Below are 10,699 nucleotides of genomic sequence, written 5' to 3' on the forward strand. Positions count from 1 at the left end.
GCGGAGAGGAGGGTGCAGTGTAGGAGGGTATGACATTGGGGGCGGGGTGGGGAGGAGGGTACAGTGTAGGAGGGTACGACAGCGGGGGCGGGAAGCAGAGGAGGGTGAAGTATAGGAGGGTATGACAGCGGGGGCGGAGCGAAGAGGAGAGGAGGATACAGTGTAGGAGGGTATGGCAGGGGGGGCGGAGCAGAGAGGAGAGGAGGGTGCAGTGTAGGAGGGTATGACAGCGGGGGCGGAGCAGAGAGGAGAGGAGGGTGCAGTGTAGGAGGGTATGACAGCGGGGGCGGAGCGGAGAGGAGGGTACAGTGTAGGAGGGTATGACAGGGGGGGCGGAGAGGAGGGTGCAGTGTAGGAGGGTATGACAGCGGGGGCGGAGCGGGAAGGAGAGAAGTGTGCAGTGTCGGAGGGTATGACAGTGGGGGCGGAGAGGAGGTCGCAGTGTAGGAGGGTATGACAAAGGGGGGGCGGAGAGGAGGGTGCAGTGTAGGAGGGTATGACAGCGGGGGCGGGGTGGGGAGGAGGGTATGACAGCGGGGGCAGGAAGCAGAGGAGGGTGAAGTGTAGGAGGGTACGACAGGGGGGGCGGGGTGAAGAGGAGAGGAGGGTACAGTGTAGCAGGGCATGACAGCGGGGGTGGGGAAGAGTGTGCAGTGTCATAGAGTATGACAGCGGGGGTAGGGAGGAGAGGAGGGTGCAGTGTTGGAGGGTATGACAGCGGGGGCCGGGCGAGGATGAAAGGAGGGAACAGTGTAGGAAGCAGGGAAATAGAGGCTAATAGGCTGCAGGAAATCTGCTGGAAAGGTAAAATAGATGTTATAAGGCTGCAGGAAATCTGCTAAAAAAAAAAAAAAAAAAAAAAAAAAAGAGGAAATAGGTGCTAATAGGCTGCAGAAGATATCCTGGAAAAAGGGAAATAGATGGTAATAGGCTGCAGAAGATATGCTGGAAAGAAGGAAATAGATGCGAACAGGCTGCAGAAGATCTGCTGGGAAAGGAAATCGGTGCTAATAGAATGCAGAAGATCTCCTATTTAAAAAAAACAAACATAAAAATGGGTGCTAACAGGCCGCAGATCTGCTAAAAAATGTTTTTTTTTAAAAAATTGGAAATACGTGCTAATAAGCTGCATTAAATCTGCTTGAAAATAAAAAAAGGGAAAATAAGGGAAATAGGTGCTAATAGGCTGCAGAAGATCCGCTAAAAAAAAATATAAAAAAAATTAAACAAAGGAAATGGGTGCTAATAGGCTGCAGGAAATCTGCTAAAAATGGAGCAGAGGCTAATAGGCTGCAGAAGATCTGCAAAAAAAAGTTATTGTATTGCTGAGCTCCGGGTCCAATCCTCCTCCAGACTCTGATCACCGGACCTCAGGAGGCCCCTCCCACCGCTCACACATAGCACTCCTCACAAAGTTGCATAGTTAGTCTGGCTGAAAAAGACAAAAGTCCATCCACATTGTACAGTCAGGGCGTGCAATGTTCCAAGCTGCACCGATCCCGGACCAGCCCCCTGCACCCCCCACTCCATCCACCGAGTGTCTCCCTCCTCTACCTTCACCTCTGTAGTGATACTCCTGGTTGGATCCCCCCCCCCAGCTGCACAGTGGTGATCACAGGGCCACTACATGCATTCTCTGCGCCCCCTTCTGTCCGAACATGGAACTTCCACCTGTGACTGTGTCTGTGCAGCCGCTGTGTCCTCCTCCACCTCAACACCAACATGGAAGAAAAATATATTTGAAATATATTTCTTAAAATATTCTTCCCAAATATATTGACATATATTTGAAACGCTACAATTTTGGCCATATTCAATATATCTCAAAATATATTTCAATAAATACATATTTCAATATATATATTATTATTATTATACAGAATTTATATGGTGCCAACAGTTTGCTCAGCGCTTTACAATATAACAGGAGACAATACAGCAACAATACAGTTCAATACAAGAGGGATAGGAGTATATATATATATATATATATATATATATATATACATATATATAAATATTATATATATATATATATATATAAATATTATATATATATATATACACATATATATAAATATTATATATATACTGTATATATACTGCATATTACGAACTATGTGAAAAATATTTAAAAAAATAAATTTAAAATATACTGTATGTCTTAAACAATACAAATCTACATTTTTGGAATGCATTTACAAATATATATAAAAAAAATGTTAAAATGACTTTTTTATATGTTAAAAAAAAAAAATCTGAAGAATATATTTAAAAAATATATATTTTTAAAAATATATATTTTAAAAATATATTCTTCAGATATTTTGTAATAAAAACGCATTTCAGACCCTTCGGGTCTGCTATGGATTTTGAAGGGAACCCCCATGCCAAAGTTTATGGGGGTCTGCAGGAGGGGGGCTTATCAGAATCTTGAAGCCCCCTTTAACAAAGGGGCTCCCAAATCCCGGCAGCCCCCTCCCACTATGTTAATGAGTATGGGGTATATGGCACCGCTACCCATTCACAAAAAAAAAAAAAGTGTAGTGTAAAAATGACAGGAGACAGTCCTTGAAAAGTCCTTTATTGAAAACAAAAACAAAAAATTCCCCCAAAGTAGATGCAAGGTCAATCACAATGCCGTCCACCGCCGCTACCCGAAAAAAGAAAAAAAAAACACTCTCCAATCGCAACGCTGGCTCTCACCGTCTGACGCTAAATAGCGTGATGACGTCACAAGGGGGCCAGATCGCACCCGCCCCCTTGTGACATCATCATGCCTTGTGATTGGCCAAAACATTATGTGATACCCTGTGATTGGCACTGCATTATTTTAACTGAGCTCCGGGTCTAATCCTCCTCCAGACTCTGATCACCGGACACCAAGAGGCCCCAGGATGCCCGCCACCGCTGCTACCCAAAAAAAGAAAAAAAACTCTCCAATCGCGACGCTGGCTCCCGCCATCTGATAGCGTGATGACGTCACAAGGGGGCCAGATCACCCCCGACCCCTTGTGACATCATTATGCCTTGTGATTGGCCAAAGTATTGTGCGATACCCTGTGATTGGCACTGAATTATTTTAACTGACAATTGTGCGCTCGTGCAATGCTGTACATAAATGAAATTTCTGCCATTTTTTCAACCCCCCACAAATGGAGCTTTCTTTCGGTGGGATTTGATTTACCCGTGCGTTTTTTTATTTTTTGCGCTGTAAAAAAAAAGACTGGCAATTTTGAAGAAAAAAAAATATATATATTTTGACTTTTTGCTATAAAACATGTCCAGTAAAAAAAAATTTAATTTCTTCACAAATTTCAGCCAAAATATATTCTGCTCCGTGTCTTTGTTGAAAAAAAAATCCCGATACGTATAAATTAATTGGTTTACGTGAAAGTTATAACGTTTACAAATGGCGGTATAGATACTGGGATTTTTTTATACTAGTAATGGCGGCGATCGGCGACTTATTGCGGGACTGCAGCGGGCATTCTGACACTGGGGGGGAACTGACATGGTGTCACTGACATTCCCAGTGACACCTATACAGTGATCAGTGCTAATAAAAAGCACTGACACTGTACTAATGGCACTGGGCAGGAAGGGGTTAACATCTGGGGCCATCAAAGGGTTAACTGTGTGTTGGGAGACATGCTACTGTGCAGAGAGATACAAAGAAGAATGTGCTTGTGGCAGGAGAGAGACCCGTGTTGTTTGCCGGCGATCACCGAGTTCCAGCCGGGAATCACTGACCAGGACCAGGTGACTGACATCCCCAGCAGCCAATAGCAGCTCCGGTAGGGCAACGCGCGCCCCCTGCCCGGAGACGCAAAATCATGTATATTTACGCGGTTTTGCGTGGAGCAGCCGCCCTGTAGCAGTTTTTCTACTAGGATTTGGCTGCAGAATGCTCAACAATACCGAAAAACTCACCTAGAAGAAAGTATTTACAAACACGGGAGGCAGTTTGTATTCTCTCCACAAGGTGGTGAGCTCACTGCTTGTCATTGGAACACAGAGACAGGAAGTGACGCCAAACAAAGACAGGAAGTCACGGGAGCAAGGAAATCTTGGAGGAAGTAGAGGGAGATTTTCTTGCAACCAGCAGCAGAGGAGGTGACAAGGTCTTATTTTATATTTATATTCATCATCATCCAGAGCCTCTGGTTTATAGACCGGATACGTCCTAAATATAGAACCATTTATCCAACCGTCCATCCAGAGCCTCTGGTTTATAGACCGGATACGTCCTAAATATAGAACCATTTATCCAACCGTCCATCCAGAGCCTCTGGTTTATAGAGCGGATACGTCCTAAATATAGAACCATTTATCCATCCGTCCATTCGGAGCCTCTGGTTTATAGACCGGATACGTCCTAAATATAGAACCATTTATCCAACCGTCCATCCGGAGCCTCTGGTTTATAGACCGGATACGTCCTAAATATAGAGCCATTTATCCAACCGTCCATCCGGAGCCTCTGGTTTATAGACCGGATACGTCCTAAATATAGAACCATTTATCCAACCGTCCATCCGGAGCCTCTGGTTTATAGACCGGACACGTCCTAAATATAGAACCATTTATCCAACCGTCCATCCGGAGCCTCTGGTTTATAGACCGGATACGTCCTAAATATAGAGCCATTTATCCAACCGTCCATCCGGAGCCTCTGGTTTATAGACCGGATACGTCCTAAATATAGAACCATTTATCCAACCGTCCATCCGGAGCCTCTGGTTTATAGACCGGACACGTCCTAAATATAGAACCATTTATCCAACCGTCCATCCACAGTGATAAAAAGACAGACCTAACAGTAAAGATGAGGAGGATTATTGGAGGTCGGGAGTGACCATTGTTACCTTCTCTTTAAAAGTGTTGTAAAGTAGTGAAGAAAATATCTGGTGAGCCATTACCACCCAGCAGCCATCTTCACAGGACATCACCCATCACAGGGCCTCCACCTCACTGCCTGACAACAGAGGGAACCAGTGCCAAGAAGATTCTAGAAGTCACCCAGAAGATCATTGATCTGCTGACAGGAGAGGTGAGCGGTGCCGGGAATTCTGGGACATTCTCCAGTAACAGACAATGGATGTGTCTGGATGGTGACTGTATCATTGTGTGTGTCAGGTTCCTATAAGGTGTTAGGATATCACCATCTGTTCTCCATGGAGGAGGAGTATTTAGAAGGACACAAGATCAAGATGGAGAATGAGTCACCCCTCACATCACCGGGTAAGAGGAGACTTTATTGTAAAGGAGAGAGCAGTACGGAGGGTCCACCTAGATCCCCCATCATCTGATAAACACATAGAAACAATGGATTCAGTCAGTGTGTGTGTTTCCTACAGATGGATCCAGTAATGGGAACCCACCAGAGAGATGTCCCCGTCCTCTGTATTCCCGGGATTCCACAGAGGAAGGTCACACCATCCCTCAGGTAGGTGGGACTGAGCAACTAGAAGTTTTGAGAGGACATTCTTCTGTGAAAACTCTTTGTCCTCTTAACAAATGTATTCTATCATCTTTGGGGTTTAGGCTGAAAATATGAAAGACATCAAAGTTGAGGTTAAAGAGGAAGAAGAAGAGACGTTGGTGAGTGGAAATCAGCAGTCTATGGAGGAGGGGGAGAGGATTATGAAAAGTAAAGAGGAGGAATCTTCACTTTATATTGGCACAAGTAAGTAACAAACACTAAATACAGAAACTGTTCAGATTTTCATTTTGCTTCTATGAGAACAAGTGTTTGTGTTTACATTGAACCAGTTAAGAAAATATCTGTCAAAACCAACTCAAAATAAAAGCAAAAAAAGAAAATAAAGTACAAGTTGATCCAGAACACCCAAATAAAACCTGGTCCAATTTTCTTCAGAATTTGAGAAATCCTTCCTGGTCCCAAAGCTCCCCAGATCAATGTTCTACTAGGTTTTTTCCTGCAGATATTAATAGCCATTTGTGAGTCATCGAGAACCAGACTGTTCCTCATCCATCAGTTCTGAAACCAAAGAACTACCTGTATACACAAAAGTTGAATTTTTTTTCCAATTAAACACAATCTTTGCTGCCCTTGTTTGAAATGGAGAGCATCTCATCCTCTCGTACAGGAAATATTGAGAAGCCTTACCTGCTGACATTAAGAACATCATCTATGTACCTATCCCACCACCCAATGTCTTATGAGAATTGTGCAGCGTATGAAAGAATAACCTCTAGTCCTCATCAAAAGCAGGCAGTATATACCACACTACCCAATGTCCCCAACAAATGAGGAGGAGATACTGGACACCATATGAAAGGTCCATCTCCATTCCTCAATATAACGTCATGTCCCCAACAAATGAGGTATAGATACTGTACACCATATGAAAGGTCCATCTCCATTCCTCAATATAACGTCATGTTCCCAACAAATGAGGAGGAGATACTGGACACCATATGAAAGGTCCATCTCCATTCCTCAATATAACGTCATGTTCCCAACAAATGAGGAGGAGATACTGGACACCATATGGAAGGTCCATCTCCAGTCCTCAATATAACGTCATGTTCCCAACAAATGAGGAGGAGATACTGGACACCATATGAAAGGTCCATCTCCAGTCCTCAATATAACGTCATGTTCCCAACAAATGAGGAGGAGATACTGGACACCATATGGAAGGTCCATCTCCATTCCTCAATATAACGTCATGTTCCCAACAAATGAGGAGGAGATACTGGACACCATATGGAAGGTCCATCTCCATTCCTCAATATAACGTCATGTTCCCAACAAATGAGGAGGAGATACTGGACACCATATGAAAGGTCCATCTCCATTCCTCAATATACACTCCCCCTCCCCCCCGATGTGGATTTGATACATTCTATCCTTTCTCTGGTTTGTCTTCATAGTTTTGAGTTTAGTAAGCTCCCTCTTGAAACTCTTGAGTGCTAAACCAACATATGAGTTTTGAATGAAAGGCATGAAACCGTTGTAACGTGTATTTGAACCTTGCCTTCCAATAGATGGACACTACGTGTGGGACACTTCAGAGGGACAACTTATTTTATCTCAAAGATCTAATACAGAAAATAATAGAATCAAGCAATATTCTCCCGAAGAAAGTCCCAGCGCTCCAAATGACGGACCTCACTATGTGGACAGACCCTCCAAGCCTGAGGAACCTTCCGATAAATCACATTCTGTTACTCCGGATATAAGATCTCACAGTACCAATACATCAACAGATCCATCGAACTCTAAGGAATCCTCTTCAAGCCACCAAGGGGCTCCCAAAGCAGAGAGTTCTCTGTCCCTATCATGTTCGGTCTGTGGGAAATTTTTCACTGGCAGGAGACCACTTCGTAGACACAAGAGAATTCACAAGACTGAGCGTCCCTACACATGTTCAGTGTGCGGGAAAGGTTTCATTGAGAAAAGAAAGCTGATCATGCACCAGAGAGTTCACACGGGCGAGCGTCCCTACTCTTGTTCGGAGTGCGGGAAATGTTTCATTGAGAAAGAAAAGCTTCTTACGCACCAGAAAATTCACACGGGGGAGCGTCCCTTTTCATGTGCGGAGTGCGGGAAATGTTTCATTTATAAAGGAGACCTTATCAAACACCAGAGAAGTCACACAGGTGAACGCCCGTTTTCATGTTCAGACTGCGGGAAAAGTTTCACTCAGAAAGGGGCCCTTGTTATACACCAGAGAATTCATACTGGCGAGCGCCCTTATTCATGTTCCGAGTGCGGGAAAAGTTTTAGCGTCAAAAAGGTACTTCTCACGCATCAGAGGATTCACACGGGCGAGCGTCCCTATTCGTGCCCAGTGTGCGGGAAATGTTTCAACGAGAAATCAGCATTCGTTATACACCACAGGAGTCACACAGGCGAGCGACCGTATTCATGTTCTGACTGCGGGAAATGTTTCATTCAGAAGAGAGACCTAGTTATACACCAGAGGATTCACACAGGAGAGCGTCCTTACTCGTGCTCAGAGTGCGGGAAAGGTTTCATTCTGAAAAACGCGCTGGTCATACACCTGAGGAATCACACGGGTGAGCGTCCTTTTTCTTGTACGGAGTGCGGGAAGGGTTTCATCGACAAAGGAACCCTCGTTAGGCACCAGAAGAGTCACACGGGCGAGCGGCCATTTTCGTGTTTAGAGTGCGGGAAAAGTTTCATTCATAGGGGGGATCTTCTCAGACACCAGAGAAATCACACCGGCTAACACCTGGTTATACTGTAGATGGCACCTAGAATCCGAGACTTCTTTGACACCAAGGAAGTCACACTTGTAAGCAGGGGCGGACTGACAGGGGCGGACTGACAACTCATGGGGCCCCTGTGTCCTTGCCCAAACTCAAAAAAGCCTATGAAAAAGGTACCAGGGCCTCCTACTCACCCCAGGCCCTCGGGCAGTGCCCGAGTTTCCAATGGTCAGTCCGCCCCTGCTTGTAAGAACCTTTTTCTATGTTCAGAGTGCGGGAAATGTTCCATTCACAATGCAAATCCTATTGGACATCAGAGAACAGGCACCTGCTGGGTGGATGACAGTGGGAGGGGCTTAAAGGGGGACTACTTTAACCCCTTGCCCTCCAGAGGATTCCCTCCCCTTCCTGACCAGGCCATTTTTCGCACCACGGCGCCGCGTTACTTTCCCTGACAGTTGCGCGGTCATGCAACGCCAAACCCAAATTAAATTTACGTCCTTTTCCCCCACCAATAGAGCTTTCTTTCCGTGGTATTTGATCGCCTGTGCATTTTTTAAATTTTTTTGCGTTACAAAAAAAAAAGACTGAGCATTTTGAAAAAAAAACAATATTTTGGGCTTTTTGCTATAAAATGTGTCCGGTAAAAAAATTATAAGGTTCCACGCACACGGGGGGGAGGGGGCGTTTTAATAACCCTGGAAACGTTAGCTGTGTAAAGTCACGTTAAAAACGTCAGCTTTTTTTTAGCGGTTTTGCATTAGCGTTTTTCCTCGGACCAAAAAAAATGCTAAAAAATGCTAAAAAAACGCTGGTTTGCCACGTTGCAGTGTTAGAGCAAGTGAGCTTTTTAGCGTTTTTGCTTTAGCGTTTTGCTGCGTTTTCCGCGTTTGCAGTCAGGTTAAAAATGTGAGTTTTTCAGCATTTTTTTTAGCAGTTTTGCATTAGCATTTTTCCGCGTGTGGAAAAAGGACCAAAAAATATTATATATATATTTTTTTTGTTTAAAAAAAATGCTAAAAAAACTTCCAAAAACGCGCTTTGCCGTGTTTTGCAGTGTTAGAGCAAGTGAGTTTTTTAGCATTTTTGCATTAGCGTTTTGCCGCATTCTCCCTCATTTGTGGTGTGTAAAGTCACATTAAAAAACGTGGGGTTTTTTTTAGCGTTTTTGCATTAGCATTTTGCTGCATTTTCCCATGTTTTTCTGCGTTTGCGATGTGTAAAGTCACATTAAAAACGTGAGTTTTTTACCATTTTTGCATTAGCGGCTTGCCACATTTTTCCATGTTTGCGGTGTGTAAAGTTACGTTAAAAAACATGTTTTTTAGAGTTTTTACATTAATGTTTTGTCGCATTTTTTGCTGCATTTTCCTGAATTTTTCCGCCTTTGCAATGTGTAAATTCCCGTTAAAAACATGAGTTTCTTAGCTTTTTTGCATTAGCATTTTGCCGCGTTTTCCTGCGTTTTGCAGTGTCTACAGTCAGGTTTAAAACGTGAGTTTTTTAGCATTTTTGCATTAGCGTTTTGCTGCATTTTCCAGCGTTTGCGGTGTGTAAAGTCATGTTAAAAACCTGAGTTTTTTAGTGCTTTTGCATTAGTGTTTTGCCGTGTTTTCACACATTTTTCTGCGTTTGCAGTGTGTAAAGTCACGTTAAAAATGTGTTTTTTTTAGCATTTTTGCATTAGCGTTTTGCCACGTTTTCCCATGTTTTTCTGCGTTTGCGGTGTGTAAAGTCACGTTAAAAACATGAGTTTTTTGCATTTTTACATTAGCAGTTTACCGCGTTTTCCCGCGTTTGCGGTGTGTAAGGTCACGTTAAAAATGTGAGGCTTTTAGCGGTTTTGCATTAGCGTTTTGCCACGTTTTCCCGCGTTTGCAGTGTTAAGTCACATTAAAGATGTGAGTTTTTTACTGTTTTTGCATTAGCGGTTGTCCGCGTTTTCCCTCGCTTTCAGTGTGTAAAGTCGTTAAAATTGTGACTTTTTTAACGTTTTTCATTAGTGTTTTGCTGTGTTTTCCCGCATTTTTCTGCGTTTGCGGTGTGTAAAGTCACGTTAAAGACGTGAGTTTTTTACTGTTTTTGCATTGGCGGTTGTCCACGTTTTCCTTTGTTTGCGGTGTGTAAAGTCACATTAAAAACGTGAGTTTTTTTAGCGTTTTTGCATTAGTGTTTTGCAGCGTTTTTCCTGTGTTTTTTCCGCGTTTGCAGTGTGTAAAGTCGTTAAAAATGTGACTTTCTTAGCGTTTTTGCATTAGCGTTTTGCTGTGTTCTCCCAAGTTTTTCTGCATTTGCTGTGTGTAAAGTCGTGTTAAAAACGTGCGTTTTTCAGTGTTTTTTTAGCATTTTTGCATTAGTGTTTAGCCACGTTTTTCCACGTTTGCTGTGTGTAGTCAAGTTAAAAATGTGAGGTTTTTTAGCGTTTTTGCATTAGCGTTCTGCTATGTTTTCCCTCGTTTGCGGTGTGTAAAGTCACATTAAAAAAACATGAGTT

General features: G+C 43.4%; 1 protein-coding gene across 1 annotated transcript; it reads left to right on the forward strand.

The window, feature by feature from the left end:
* Positions 1-734: 734 nt before the first annotated feature.
* LOC149453321 (uncharacterized) lies at positions 735-9,109 on the forward strand. Its single transcript, XM_089688627.1, has 5 exons — positions 735-804; positions 5,140-5,244; positions 5,427-5,449; positions 5,548-5,689; positions 7,018-9,109. The coding sequence occupies exons 1-5, from the start codon at positions 735-737 to the stop codon at positions 8,223-8,225; spliced, it is 1,548 nt and encodes a 515-aa protein (XP_089544753.1). The 3' UTR covers positions 8,226-9,109.
* Positions 9,110-10,699: the final 1,590 nt, after the last annotated feature.

This window comes from Staurois parvus, unplaced genomic scaffold, assembly GCF_062004578.1.
Source record: "Staurois parvus isolate SC_StPar_1 unplaced genomic scaffold, SC_StPar_1.0 ptg000449l, whole genome shotgun sequence".
Taxonomy (NCBI): Eukaryota; Metazoa; Chordata; class Amphibia; order Anura; family Ranidae; genus Staurois; species Staurois parvus.

Excerpts from the sequence above, each read along its gene's own strand:
- LOC149453321 (XM_089688627.1), top strand. The coding sequence starts at position 735 with ATGAAAGGAGGGAACAGTGTAGGAAGCAGGGAAATAGAGGCTAATAGG. Across the intron at positions 805-5,139 it reads GCAGGAAATCTGCTGGAAAG|GTTCCTATAAGGTGTTAGGA; the intron begins GTAAAATAGATG and ends TGTGTGTGTCAG. Across the intron at positions 5,450-5,547 it reads AAGGTCACACCATCCCTCAG|GCTGAAAATATGAAAGACAT; the intron begins GTAGGTGGGACT and ends TTTGGGGTTTAG.